Source organism: Ranitomeya variabilis, chromosome 3, assembly GCF_051348905.1.
Source record: "Ranitomeya variabilis isolate aRanVar5 chromosome 3, aRanVar5.hap1, whole genome shotgun sequence".
Taxonomy (NCBI): Eukaryota; Metazoa; Chordata; class Amphibia; order Anura; family Dendrobatidae; genus Ranitomeya; species Ranitomeya variabilis.
Window position 1 is genome coordinate 83,017,416 of NC_135234.1, and position 15,712 is coordinate 83,033,127.

A 15,712-nucleotide genomic window follows, 5' to 3' on the forward strand; every position below is an offset into this window, starting at 1 on the left:
TTGACCTGTTTTATGTAGCCTTGTAGTGGAATTATTTGCTTAGTATAAGTTTGGTAACCTCCAGAGACCTGCAGAAACTTGCCTCCTCTGGCTATTACTTCTACCGGCATCGTTGGCTTACATCCAGGTACATCAGATCTTCTCGCTCATTGACTCCCCCGCCGCTGGCTTCACCATACGTCACATGCGGCCCTGACGCAACCTGCAGTCTCTTCCATAAAGCTGCCGGTGACTGGCAAATTATTACTGCACTAGATCGCCCTCATGTGGTCAAAGTGGAATTTACAATGCATGATCAGAAGAAGCAGAGGGCAAACATTTAAAAATCCATTTTTAATTTTGTGTAAATATTACAAAATTAAGATTATGAACATTCATTCGTCCTCCTTATAAGTCATACATATCCCTGCAATAAATTGGTATACATTGTGTGTGGATCAGATATTTGGCTAAGTCTTCCCGGCTAATATTGGCAACCAATGGTAGGGGTAACAATGTTTTAATGCAGTATGAAGAAAACAAATAAAATGTAAGAGTCAAGTCAGTGAGCTGTTAGTCAAGCAGAGGGAGGTGGGTGAAAAAGGGTCGCTATGTGACCCCCGTGACCCATTCTTTCCTATGTATAAACGTCTCTGTTCCCTTATACTATATATTGTTCATGGCGATTCATTTGATGGTGGACACTTGGTTTATTATTACAGATTATATATGTGGTATAACATCAATATATTTCAGTGCCTGTATGAGATCTGTGCACCTATATGCGGCACAGGTGTAATAGATTCACCATCCCAGTAAATGCCTTTTACCCAGTCCCATCCCAGTACACACAATCGTGCCCCTTCTCCCACCACTTAGCGATGCTGACTATCTCGGGAAAGGAGCTAAGGATACCGGGGTTATCATACCTGGCGATGGGTAAATATTGTGTGGAGGAAGGGATAATAAGCAGAGGATTAAAGGGTTAATTCAGGGAGTTGCAGTGGGAATAAATGTTGGGGTTTAGGAGAGGAATACGAGGGTCCAGGGAGTCGGTGAGTAAGGGGAGGCTTGTGTCTCCAGGGAAGGTCTGCAGTTTAGGGATGGGCCGTTCCCGACTGATCCGAGACAGAGCCGGCTCCCTTCTGGGAACGATTGGAGCCGAAGCCCCAGTGACAGTCCCTGACTAATCTAAGTGGCTGTCGTTTGGGGTAAAATGACCGTTTTCCACATCTGAAACTCGCCCACCCGAACCAAACCCCGGTTTTGGCTGCATTGATTTTATCTAATGTGTGGGTTCACCTATGGCGAACACATATTTAATAGGGATCTATTTAGGATCCAAAAGAACCGGCCCTTTTTGGTGAGCGGAGTTAAGTGAAACAGATCACAAAGAGGAGACAGACTGCCTATCAGTACTGGAGTTGCTTGTCCTGTCAGTGGTGGGATTCTGCACGGCCGATGGTCTCTCCTCCTGCGATAGGGCCGGTGGTCAGCTGTACGCAGGAGTGTGATGGTCTTGGGCTTTCTACGCCTCAACAGAAATGGGGCAGTCTGCAGTGAACGTGTGGGGATGACCAATGTCCGCCTCCCTGCTGCCTGAGGGCTCTGGTGATCAGTAGAGATCCTCTGTTATCTCTGGTGAGAAAACAAGATCAGGGCAGCTAATTTATTATCAGCCATCTTTTTTTCTGTATACTTTTTTCCAGGCAGCAAAACTATCACAACTTGGGTATCCTGGCCTGAAAGGAGAGGGAGAGACGGTGCATAGAAGTGAATGGCTATAAGCAGATCTACATACATGTGCACATTAATAACCCTTCCCAGTTACAAGGTGGGGAATAAAGCCAGGGAGGCAGGGTCTTGGGAAGGACTTTGTTACTCCCAGAGCACTCAAGCCTCATTTGCATATAAATTTATGATTATTATTATTTTTTTGTTGTCAGGGAGCAACAGGTCATTTAAGTAAATGTGTGGGTCACATCTTTCAGAGAGTAACGTACCCGATTTGGGTGGGTATCACTTTGACATTTCTCTGTCACCTCTAGAAAGGCTATTTACCTGCACATATAATAGTATTCTGCAGGTAAATGGTGTTAAATTCCTGTTTTGTTGGTGTACTAATGCAACAGCTAGAGTCTTATTGTGCCGGCAGCTGCTCGCTCCCGGTCATCACTGACCACTACCGAGCGTGCTGTCATCGCTCACCGGCAAATTGACGGACCGCCTCAGTCACTGCTCAGACACTATAAATCTAAGTACCAGTACTAACCCTATTGTGCCTTTATCAGTCTGCACCCACCTGCCGGGGTTGGCACGCTATGGTATACGAGGAGTGGCCCCCACTCATTGTCGTTGCCTCCTACACCGTATCCTGGCCTTCTGTGGGCAGTGTAACGCCAGCAGAAACAAGAATAGAAATACTGGCTGAACACATCTAACCACGAAATGAAACCTGGTGTCTAGATAACAATTGTAGGGGAATTACAGGGTACTTAGCATAGTCGCCCCAAAATATGATCTACATGTAGTCAGTCTGGTATGCCCCGCTGGGCTCTCCACCATTACAGACGCACTACATTTCAGGTACTCCATATTTTCACTCAATTGGTGGTATCTAGTTTTTACTCCACACTTACTGTAGTTGGACTGTTTATTTTTGTTTTAATGTATGTCGCGTAAAACCATAGAATAAAAGGAGTGTAGTCTGTGGCCAACATGGAGTCAGGACGAGAAAAAGCTCACAGATGCCAGGTGAAATATCCAAATCTGGACAGAAGCCAGCCTGGATCAGGAGAGGCATACAGTAATGTGGTCTGGAGCCGGGCGGTGGAGGCCATAAACTCTAATATTCTTTGACTCCTCTATTTCTCCAATCCTTGGTTGTTGGCTCCTGTGACAGCTGGATGTGGGCAGTGACTGATCTATGTGTAGCTGCTATCCCTGGACAGAGCGAAATATCAGGACACATCACGTTATCGATCTACATATATGGTAATCGCATAGAAGGAGATCTTCTTCCTTGGATTGTTCCTTGCTGTCCTGCCTGTGTATATCAATGACTTGTATCTATCTTCATGTCTTAATAACTTGCTGTCTAACCTGTCGCCTCTCTCCTGTTCTCCCTTGTGCTGCATTGGATGTAGAACTCGTCCCAGGGGTGTGCCGCAGAGGTACGGTGCAACGCGCTCACGTATGACTGTGCAGGCTGTGCCTTATATCACTCTTATCAGACATCAGCATGATGTGGACATCACTAAACATTTCTTCCATTATCACTGTCTGACACTCACAATCATTTCTACATAAGGCAGATACTAAAACATGTTGAAGCTTAGTAAGGCTGGATTTTCATGTACCAATTGCCGTATTTAAATTTATTTTTTTTTTTTGGGGGGGGGGGGGGCAAAGGACAACTAATTTCAGGAAAAGGTCAATAATCATTATGATATTCCATGACTTGCTTATAGAAATGCCGCCATGCCAGTCTCAGATGGGCATGTGGTATGCTGCCATATGGGTCTCTATACGGTGCTGTCCTTCAGATCTGTTCCCAGCTAGGAGCTCAGTAATGGAGCAATGGTACAAACCAAGATTCTTTGTCTTTTCTGATTTGTATCGGGGTACAGTAAGATCCTTTACAACTCTATATTACTACCCAAAACTTAGATTCTGTAATGATTGCATTTGGTTAAGGCGCAGCAATAATATCATGTACACAACACTCATGTTTTTATCTTGCACAGTCTGTTCCAGATCCATAAATTACCAGGATATCCATCTTACTGGAGCCAGAATCCGTGCGTGTAAATCTAGCCTTACACTGCTAACGCTGCCACCATGGCCGGCATTGCCTCCGACTTTGCTTCATTTTTATAATGACACACAAGAGACTAAAATGCATTAATACATCTAATAATATATTGTTTCTGTGTAAATTGAGAGATATCTGTATATAAGGAGTAATGTGTGAGATTTGGAATTGTGAATACTGGAGCTGGGAACAATTTACCGTAGTATACCAATAACTGCCATCAACCATGGAAAGGTTAACGAGTGAAGTTTATGGACATTGCAGACTGATGTGTACCCCAGGGTCTTCTGTTAGCTGTGCTGAGCATTTCTGCACAGTCTTTTGCGGAAACAGTAGACCTGGGCCCTGAGTGATCAGCAGGACACTTAAGAGGGGATATATAGACAGTTAGAGATATACATGACGTATACCCTTAAATGTCCTCTGTGTGTGTTTACATATATATGTGTGTGTGTATATGTATGTACGTGTGTGTATGTGTATATATATTTGTATATTCCGTGGGTGCGGAAAGTATTCAGACCCCTTTAAATTTTCCATTTTGTTTCATTGCAGCCATTTGGTAAATTCAAAACAGTTCATTTTGTCTCATTAATGTACAGTCTGCACCCCATCTTGACTGAAAAAAAAAAACGGAAATGTGGACATTTTTAACAAATATTTCAGTTTTCCTTTATTAAATTTGCAAAAATTTCTACATTTTTTTTTCTACATTGTTTTTTTCAGTCAAGATGGGGTGCGGAGTGTACATTAATGTGAAAAAAAAAGAACTTTCTTTGAATTTAGCAAATGGCTGCAATGAAAGAGTGAAAAATGTAAAGGGGTCTGAATACTTTCCGTACCCACTGATATGATTCACCCTCTCTATCTCTCTTTGACCGGCGGATCAGAGGAATTCCCGATGTACAAATTTATCCATTTGGTACGACAAAGGGTCAAGGTGGAAAATATATGCAAAAATATCCAGCAAGGGGTCCTTTCAAATGCAGCTTTTATTGTCTGTCCATTGACATCCAAGAATTAGACATGGCAGACCCATTTCTGACATGCGTCCTTAATCTCCTATGTGGGATTAAATCCTCTGGATAGGGGTAACTAGGCGTAGTCTTTTCCACATGAACATAACAGGACATAAATAGCTGCCAAATTCAGTCTGTTTTATTCATGCAATAAGAACGTATGTCAGAAACGCGTCCATGATTTCTAATACTTGGATTTTAATGGATTGACAATAAAAGCTGGAGTTTAGGGGCCCTTACTGGATTTTTTGCGCTCTTTTTCCTTCTTTAAAAGTTTAGTTACAGTGAAATATTGCTAAATGTGAGCTCCCTCTAGTGGCCAATAATAGAAGCTTTTTGACAATCCAATAGCGTAAGGGTTAAACATGTGAGACCAGTCATCTCCTTGCTCCTGGATGAAGGCATAGTGTCGCTCTATACGATATCTGCACCTTTTGCCAGTACAGTATGTGCTATCGTCAGTATAGACACAGCATAGCCCCAGGCCGCCTGGAGCTGAGGACAAAAGACTGCACATTTTATACAAAATGCAGCTACAGGTATGGAGTTCTCATTGTAGAAACCTCTTTACTAACAGGAACACAACGGTGATCATCTGGAAAAAAAAATAATAAAAGCGTTTCCTGAGCTGCTGTAAAGCCTCGTGAATATAGATGGCAAATCTTCAGTTATTGATTACTATGGGAAGGTTTTTTAGGCATTCTCAGATCTGTGCAGAGGTCATTGTGCAGGGAGGGGGTGAGCTGTGACCATCGCCTGCTGTGAATGGTGAGTTAGGTGTTATATCTGCACTATAGGGCAGTATTATTGGGACGCTCCTTTTAATTAGGGGCACCGAGGAACAGAGAGCATAAACTTCAACTCTCTGCTGACTCCTTATCTACAGAATTCAAATCTCTGGTATTAAAGGGGTTGTCTGGTCCAAATCGATAAGTCTACAATCGGCCCACTGGCCTGAAGTATAACCCGTTCATATCCTCTGGACCCGGGTCTGAAACCGGCGAATCCCCGTAGAGCACAGTGCGTGCGCTGTGGGGGATTCATAAGTCTGTAGTCACATAGAGTGATTACAGACTTATTGATTTGGACCTGACAACCCCTTTAACATCATCACATAAGCTGTGCACCAGGAGCTTCATGACATGGGTTTACAATGCCAAACTGCTGCATGCAAGCCTTACATCACCCAGCACAATGTCAAGTGTGGGAGGCCGTGGTGTAAAGCCACCACTATGGCACTCTGGAGCACTGGAAATGTGTTCTGTGGAGTGGAAAATCACACTTCTCTATCCAGCATGTCTGATGGATGAGTCTGGGATTGGCGAATGTCTGGAGACCGTCGCCTGACTGCATTGTGCCAACTGTTAAGTTTGTAGGATGAAGGATAATGCTATGAGGTTGTTTCTCTAGGATTGGCCTAGATCGTACTTCCAGTAAAGGGAAATCTTAATCCTTCAGCTTACTAAGACATTTTGGACAACTGTTTACTTCCAACTTTGTGAGAACATGTTGGGGAAGGCAGTTCTCAAAGCAAGGTCCATAAAGACTTCGCTGGATGAGTTTGGTGTTGAAAACTTGAATGACCGCACACAGCCCTGGATTTAACCCCAAACAACCACCTATGGCAGTGTTCCCCAACTCCAGCCCTCAAGAGCCACAAACGAGTCATGTATTCTGGATTTCCTTAGTATTGGCCAGGTGATGGAATTCTTGCCTTTCCAGGTAATGCAATGATCACCTGGGCAATACTAAGGAAATCCTGAAAACATGACCTGTTGGTGGATCTCGAGGACCGGAGTTGGGGAACACTGACCTATGGGATGAAATAGACCTGAGATTGTGAGCCAGGCCAAATTGTCCAACTTCAGTTTCTGACCTCCATGAATGTTCTTCTGCATAAATAGGCGAACAGCATTGTATTGTAGAAGGCCTTCCTGGAGGAGTGGAAACTGTTATACAGTAGCTGTAAAGGGGAAACCAGCTCCACATTTATGTCTATGGATGTAGAATGGGATGTTATTATAGATCCTTTAAGTATAAGGCTAGGTTCTCACCAATGCAGTGAGCTCAGCTGAGCACTACATTTTGTGATCATAAATACTCTTTTGACAGAGACCAGACAGTGTCCAAAGCTACTCCGTTGGGTTCATTGAAGTGACATGAATTTGTTGGTGTTCCCGTTGGAATTCTGTTTTCGGGGATTCCGACAGAAACCCCAATGTAGTGCTCAGCAGAAAGCATTGCCATGTGTGTGAACTGAGCCGAAACTGTGGGTGTCCCAATATTTTTGTCCAAGCAGTGTGTGTGTATGGTTAAGCAATTACGTAATAGAACAAAGTCCAGTTCCCCATAGTAGACATCCTGAGGAACTCTGAGCACGGAACCGCTGTGTCAGGGCGTGTGGCAATCAGAAGTGGAGAATCCAGCTCAACGAGGTAGTGAAAAAACCTTTTCTTTATTCACTAGAATGTGCTCAATGGAGGATAAAACATCAGCGTGAACAGTGAATAAAATGCGATATCAACGTGTTTCTGGTGACCAAGCACCCTTAAATTGTTGATTAAGGGTGCTTGGTCACCAGAAATGTGTTGATATTGCATTTTATTCACTGTTCACACTGATGTTTTCTGCTCCGTTGAGCACATTCTAGTGAATAAATAAAAGGTTTTTTTCACTACCTCGTTGAGCTGGCTTCTCCATTTCTTCTGAAGCGATTACATGCAGGACATCTTCAGTGCTCCTTATCTATGGTGAAACAAAATGGAAATGGATAAATTATTTGGCTGTGTTCATGTAGTCAGTATTTATTACAGTTTTGGGATTACAAAGCAAGAAAAAAAAAGATCCAGTACAGGATCCATTCATTTGATTGGGCACAGAAAAGTCCTAAAATGTCTTCTTTTTGATTTCAGCCCTTATGCAATAGATTTTTTTTAGCTGTATCTAAAAATGTAACATGCACAATTTTTTTGTTCAGTCTAATTTTTTTTTAAATCACATTTTTAAACACTCTGCCCATACCCAGACCAACACTAGAGGTGTTTTGCTCATTTTGAGTTTTCCAAAATACGTGGGAGACTCCACAAATGTATGGAGGAAGGTGGTGTGGTCAGATGAGACCAAAATTGTACTTCTTGAACACCAAGGTAAACATTGTCTGGTGCCAAACAAATAAATCTCATCACCTCAAGAACACCATCCCCACAGTGAAACATGGTGATGGCAGAATCGTTCTGTGGGGATGTTTTTCAGCAACAAGGATTGGGAAGCTGGATGGGGATATTCTTGAGCAAAACCTGTTTCATTCTGTCTTTCAAACCCTCAAAAAAAGTGAAAGTGAAATTCCAAGTTGTGAGGCAGCAAAACTCCGTAGAGGAGTAGAACGGCGCTGGAGACCAGAGAAGACGAAATAGGCGAGTATATTAACACCAGCACAATACATGCAGGCTTAGAGAGAGAATATTAATGGGAGGGATTCTTTTACCTAATGCGTATTGGCAATTTAAAGGGACGCTATCATAAGCAAATGACTTATTTTTTAAATCAGGTTTTTGTGTTTTATATGTATTTTGAAAAATAAATACAAATATTCCCTATCATAATCTGTATTAAAAATTAAAAGTAGAAATCTTACAATTTTCACACTGGCCAACGGGTCTTTTTTAGACTCTTAACTTTCTATTTCAGGAAGCCACAATGAACAGACTCTGACCCTATTTTTTTTGTATTGAAGGATCTAATGAGTGTGTGCAATGGTCATTGTAAAGGGAGGGGGAGCAGGTTGGTTGTGACATCGTCTATTGTGACTGGTCGTTCCTGTATAAGCCACACAGTACGGAGGTTTTAACGGTTATTGTCATCCTGCCTCTGCTGATGAGGAGCCTGCAGAAAACTGTTTCAGAATGGACAAGAAGTCTAAAGCAGCCCCACTGGCCAGTGTGAAAATTGAAAGACTTCAATTTTTTATTTTTCAATGAAGATCATAAGATATATATCAATATATGTATATATCAGCTTACTACACAGGGATGTAACGCTATTTACGTGCAAATTAACCCTACATCTGGGCGTAAATAGTGTTTTTGGTGGTCAGGTTCTCTTTAAATGTTGTTTTTTTTTATTTTTAAACCTTTTCATTGAGGCTTCAGGCAGTCACATGGGCACTACAGGTCTCCAAAAGTCGCGGAGCTTGCCACTTTCAGCTACTAACAGGTGTTTTATAGCACCTATACGTGTACAATTGTAACTCCTTTCTAGTCTGCAGCTGTTATTAGGGGGGCTTATTGTAGGCTGATTTTGTTTTCCCCCACATTTACTGAACTCCATAATAAATTTATATAAAAAAGTATATTTTTATAGAGATGCAAACATATACGGTATTTAATTAATAAACATTTCTATTTTACTCAGGTTTTGCACTTCCTTTGTTTTTGGGTACCTTTTTATAGCGGTAGAAGAAGAAGAATTGTTACGGTATATGGAATGTGCACACGTCGTCTTTTTCTAGCGGATCCTACCCGGAATCCGTCTGTCGTAGAGCCCTGTAAAATGAGTAGTGCACAGCAATGTCAAAGCGACATTGCTGTGCACATGTCCCATCTTCTGTAACTTCTTTTAACCACTTGACAGGGGCGGCTAAGAGATGGGACATACTCATTCTTTTGGCAACTTCCGCTTGGAATCTACCCAATCTCTATACTTAAAGTATAGATTGAAAGTGGCTGGCGGTGAAGCGTCCTCAAAAAAATGACCGCCAGAGTCTTCTTGAAGCAGCACTGACTGGGAAAACTTGGTGGTTGTTCTATTGTCTAAAAGACGTGGTGTGCCCGTAGCCTTAGGTGTAAGGACCCATTTACACGGGTGAGGCCGAAGCCTTTGTTTTACCTTTTGTAACATATTCTAATATCCATTTGGGTTATGTAACATCGGAAGCGCTGTGGACATGGTTATTATGGGTTTATGTTACACTTATCTTTTTTTTGTTACAGTTTGGACCTGTCGGAACTTGCGAAAGCTGCCAAGAAGAAGCTTCAGGCGGTAGGTTCTGTGCCAGCACGAGGCGGGTGTCCTCCGGGCACCTGAAGCCTCATTCATCTGTCACGTTGGTTGCCTCTATCCTTCTCTAGCTTCCCGGTCATCTCGTCGTTTTCTTCAGAGTGACACTTTTGTCGCTGTCTTTGATCACATACTGCTACAGTCTATTGTAATTGCAGGGCTGTCACTTTATGTTCGCTCTGGTGAACTTTGCTGCCATTATCCAGCACTTCCGCAGCCGCTCTCTTTCTTGTGATGGACAGTTACCCGCTGCCTGTTATTTCTTCCTGATTAACCAGGCACTATCTTTATTCACAGCTCAGTAACCGGCTATTTGAAGAACTGGCCATGGATGTCTACGATGAGGTCGATCGAAGAGAAAACGATGCAGGTAGAGCGTTGTATAATGAGTGTTTATGATGTATGACTGTACTGGCACGCCTGACGGAGTCCCACTGGCCTGGTATACGGGACGATTACTTTTGAAGTGCTACTCTGCAGCCTTTGCAGACACCAGATAATCATCTTCTGTCTCCTCCTGGGCTGATCTTTCATTCTCAAAATAGGTAAAACCTGTCTTTACTGAATACAGATTTCCCCATTACTAAGATATAGGAGATAACAGTTGGTGCTCATAAACTTCTATACAACATTGTAACTATCTTTTCAGGAGAACTTGCCTGTTTGTGGCTCTAGCTCTTCCTCTCTCCATATCTTATATATAATGGTGGAGGCGTCCTTCTGTCCGAAGCTGGGGGTGGGTGGTGCCCGTGATGTCGGAGTCTGCACCTGTGCACTGTGGAGTTGGCGCATGCTGCACTACAACGCCATTTTATTAAAGACCATGTGTATGCGAAATCGTAGACGGTGTTTTAAATGGCGCCGGATATCGCGGGATGTGCATGTGTTGACTCTGGCACCATTTTAGTGAATAATTTTACTATGACATCAACATAGCAGTTCGCACGTGCTCTACATCGCCATTATCCCTATGCCCGGCGGGTGCGCACTGCTATGTTGACGTTGTAGTAAATTGCTTCATTAAAATAGCACCAATGTCAGCGCTTGCGCATACCACGATCTCCTGCGCCATTTTATTGAAGACACTGTATAAATGTACCAATAAACATGCTCTCCGTCCGTGCGTAGGACTGGTTCAATACCTAGTAATCTTATAATCACCAACTGTTTTCTCCTGACTCAGTAATCGGAAACCTCATGAATTGAGAGTGATGATTCCAGGAGGTGAAAGAAGAAAATTTCTCTAATAATAAAATATATATTACAAAGTTTTTTATTTCCATGTGTGCTATTCATTTATTAGATAAAAATTAAAATGCCGGTTAATTTTTAACAAATAACTTTACTATATGAGAGGAAAAAACCCTTAGAGGGCTTGTCTCTCTTGAACTCGCCCGGCCCTGCGTCTTCTCACAGCGCAGGCGTCAAGGTCCTATGCCGATCTCGCTCATATCCGCGTATGTGCCATCGCCCGCCACTGATGTCATAAGGCTACAGTCAACCACAGTCCATCTCATAAGACCGTGTAGGACCAAAAGTCTATTACTATATTCATAACAAGCAGCCATAAGTTAGTTTTCCATTTAACCCTTTAGGGGAGATGGTTTCCATTCGTAAAGTGTAAAGTGTGTCTCCCCTTTTCCTCATAGATTGTAAGCTTGCGAGCAGCAGGGCCCTCATTCCTACTGGTATCTGTTTTGAACTGTGATTTCTGTTATGCTGTAATGTCTGTTGTCTGTATAAGTCCCCTCTATAAGTTGTAAAGCGCTGCGGAATATGTTGGCGCTATATAAATAAAATTATTATTATTATTATTATTATTAAAGTGGATTCTGCTCCAAAAAAAGCACAACAGATCTGCAACGTTGGAACCTGCACTTATTGACCTGGTCTGTTTGTGCCACATTCCTAAATTGCACTTTTAGAAAGAGCAGAAGGACATTTATTTTATGTATAGTACAAACTATTAGGGTTTGCCCGCAAACCACATTCATCACCCATTCATATGATAAATGTATGGTTTCTGGGCCCCCCACTGATCACGTGAACAGGGTTTATATGGCTAGTGAGCATGTGTGACCATCTTTAGTCGCTGTCTTTAGTAGATTGGTGGTCGCACATGCTCAGTAACACTCCCTTGACACTTGAGCTCTCCAGTGTTCTCTATGAGAATGTCAGCTGGCAGCTTATCTACGTGAGAACAATGTGATCAAAAGTCTGAAATCGGACATGTGTGATTGACATTGACATTTTCCCTATCAGTTGTCTGGAGCCCCCATACACATTACATGGTCCCCCCAAACCCGTTGATATCGTATTTGTGGTGGTCCAACATTAGTGTAATGTGTATGGGGGCCTTAAGATGTCATTGTCTTGTGACTGCTTTGCAGTCCAGTAGGATATATAATGCAGATACCGTATATACTCGAGTATAAGCCGACCCGAGTATAAGCCGACCCCCCTAATTTTGCCACAAAAAACTGGGAAAACTTATTGACTCGAGTATAAGCCTAGGGTGGAAAATGCAGCAGCTACTGGTGAATTTCAAAAATAAAAATAGATGCTCCATACCGTTCATTATGGCCCCATAGCTGTGCCATATAGTGCTCTGCACCGTTCATTATTGCCCCATAGCTGTGCCATATAGTGCTCTGCACTGTTCATTATTGCCCCATAGCTGTGCCATATAGTGCTCTGCACCGTTCATTATTGCCCCATAGATGTACCATAGAAAGCTGTGCCATTGCTGCTGCTGCTGCAATAAAAAAAAAATGACATACTCACCTCTCTTGCTTGCAGCTCCTCAGCGTCCCGTCCCGGCATCTCTCTGCACTGACTGATCAGGCAGAGGGCGGCGCGCACACTATATGCGTCATCGCGCCCTCTGACCTGCACAGTCAGTGCGGAGAGACGTCGGGAAGATGGCGCGGCGCCCGGCGTGTGGAACGCGGACAGGAATATGTAATACTTACCTGCTCCCGGCGTCCCGCTCCTTCCCCCGGACAGCTGGTCTTCGGTGCCGCAGCCTCTTCCTCTATCAGCGGTCACAGTTACCGCTCATTAGAGGAATGAATATGCGGCTCCACCCCTATGGGAGTGGAGTCCATATTCATTTCTCTAATGAGCGGTCCCACGTGACCGCTGAACAGGGGAAGAGCTGCGGCACCCGGAGACCGTGGGACTGCAGGGACAGCGCCAGGAGCCCCGGAAGCAGGTAAGTATGCCTCAGAGCCTTCTCCCCCTCACCCGACGACCCTGCCGCCGACCGTGACTTGAGTATAAGCCGAGAGGGGCACTTTCAGCCCAAAAATTTGGGCTGAAAATCTCGGCTTACACTCGAGTATATACGGTATATATATTTTTATATTTATAGATTGATTTTTATAGAGAGCTATGTACTTCTAGGGGCTTCTGAATGTTGGGGTATCTTTGATGATGATATGAGTTTGGATTCCCATAGGCATGTTGTAGTTTTATGTAGTTGTGTAGAATTGTTCTTTTCTTCAAGTAGGATGAGTGAAAAATTCTGATATTCGGGAAATTCTAATAATCCGGCAGTTGAAGGATAAACTGCTTGACTGACCACTCCTTTTCCTGAAGTAACACAGCACGGAGGCGGTGCTAGGCGGGGAATAGATCTGGAGTGACAGGAGCTTTGGATCTACCATGGCTACTCAGTCTCATTTGCATATAAATGAAAATTCTGATTTCTCATTGACAAGGAATTAACTGGCCGTGTAAGGGTATGGATGGACTTGTGTTTTAAAGAGCTAGATGCACATAGAAATAGTTTGGGGTGTGAAATCCTGCTGATTTGATTCCCTTTAAACGGCAAATTAATAAATAGCATTAATATTTTCTACAGAAGATCAATAATATAAGTAATGATTCAGTCTCTCAGTTCTGTAAATGTATAATTTTAGATTTCATTAGACGTTTCGCCTCTTATTCAGAACTATATATCCCATCTAATGTGTTTAGTTGTGCTGGGATTTCCTTCTGGTAGGGGAGAAGGAGCTGCTTCCTTCAGATTCTCCTTTCCATCCTATATAAAGCAAGACAAGTAGACACCACTTTACAGCATTTTCGGATGACCAGCCAGATGACTACTTATTCGATGTCTGTTACTTTCTGTAGAAGGAGGTGTCTTGATGTACATTCCCAATGGTTATGACTTTATGGTTAGCTTTAGGTTCACTGTACTTCACAGGATTACGCAGAGCGTATAAAAAGCTCCAGTGTAATTGCAGACTGCTATGTCTTGGGTATGGTCTATGAAAAGCGCCGACATCCAGACATAACACAGGGTTTGTGGCTTTGGGGTTTTAGAAATAAACTCAAGTTGTGACTCGTTATCTGCTGGCATGACAGAGGCGGCGCTCTACCCCCGTACAATGTGGCCGGCTGGTTTTAGCTGTTACATACAATTGTGCTCTACAGTTCACTGACCATACTGGTCAGTGATGACCCTTAGGCCAAATACGGACGTCCGTATATCACAGTCCGAGTACGGCATATATGAGGCGGACAAGTTCACGTCGGGAGAACCGCGGCCAGTCCATCGCATCATGGTCTGTACACGGACGTCTGAATTCAGCCTTAAAGGGATAGCCTCAACTACATAAATGGTTAAAATGGCAAAGTTCTTTTAAAATGGGAACTTTGCAATTCGCCTCTTATTAAAAATCTCAAGAATGGAGGGATTTTTTAATATTATATTGAGTACTGATCATTGACTAGGTCACTTCTTCAATCTATTCACAGTGGCCAGTCTCCTAGGCAAGGAGCGGAGTGCTTACAAGGTCTACAGACTGAGATCTTTATTGAGACAACCCCTTTAAGGTCCTAATAGTCACCATTGTTTACTTGTCAAGGACCCCTTCCCCCTTTTTACCCCCCCCCCCCCCCCCACACACACACACACACACAAAACTACATACCTGGAATCGTTTTTTTTATCTTCATGATGACTGTATGTTAAAGAGGGTGTCCTACCAGTAAAAATTGTTTATTGCTTTATTGCTTCAGACCCGATTGTACAGTCCATACAGTATCTACGTGCAGTGGAACGTACTTGGAACTGTATTTACAAATACCAAAAGGGTCAGGAAAACTTACTGCATACTATATTTGTAGCTGCCAGAAAGGGAAGGAGGATCCACTAGGTAATTCACTGGATACTATATTTACAGCTGCCAGAAGGGGAAGGAGGATCCACTAGGTAATTCACTGTATACTTTATTTACAGCTGCCAGAAGGGGAAGGAGGATCCACTAGGGTAATCACTGGATACTATATTTACAGGTGCCAGAAGGGGAAGGAGGATCCACTAGGTAATTCACTGGATACTATATTTACAGCTGCCAGAAGGGGAAGGAGGATCCACTAGGGAATAAACTGTATATTATATTTACAGCTGCCAGAAGGGGAAGGAGGATCCACTAGGGAATTCACTGGATACTATATTTACAGCTGCGAGAAGGAGGATCCAGTAGGGAACTTACTGGATTCTATATTTACAGCCACCAGAAGGGGAAGGAGAATCTACTAGGGAATAAACTGGATACTATATTTACAGCTGCCAGAAGGGGAAGGATCTACTAGGGAATTCACTGGATACTATATTTACAGCTTGGCACTATATACTTGAATCACTATGTAGAAAGCATCTTATTCATTTAACAACTTACCCAGTTCATTGTTATATAATTTTGTGATTGAGGATAATGTCACATTTGCATGTACCGTATTTCGCGGACTATAAGATGCACCTGACCATAAGACGTACCCCAAATTTTAGGGCGGAAAAGAGGATTTTTTTTCTTTAATGAAATGGTGATGTGTC

General features: G+C 42.9%; 1 protein-coding gene across 5 annotated transcripts in view; it reads left to right on the forward strand.

The window, feature by feature from the left end:
• Window positions 1–15,712, forward strand: part of GIT1 (GIT ArfGAP 1) — a 145,041-nt gene that overhangs the window by 100,312 nt on the left and 29,017 nt on the right. For 4 of the 5 annotated variants that reach the window (XM_077294300.1, XM_077294298.1, XM_077294295.1 and 1 more), the window contains exons 9-11: window positions 3,126–3,152; window positions 9,801–9,849; window positions 10,165–10,237. In XM_077294300.1, the coding sequence (XP_077150415.1) occupies window positions 3,126–3,152; window positions 9,801–9,849; window positions 10,165–10,237 (149 nt within the window). The remainder of the gene's footprint in view (window positions 1–3,125; window positions 3,153–9,800; window positions 9,850–10,164; window positions 10,238–15,712) is intronic. The other variant, XM_077294296.1, reaches the window with a different exon arrangement.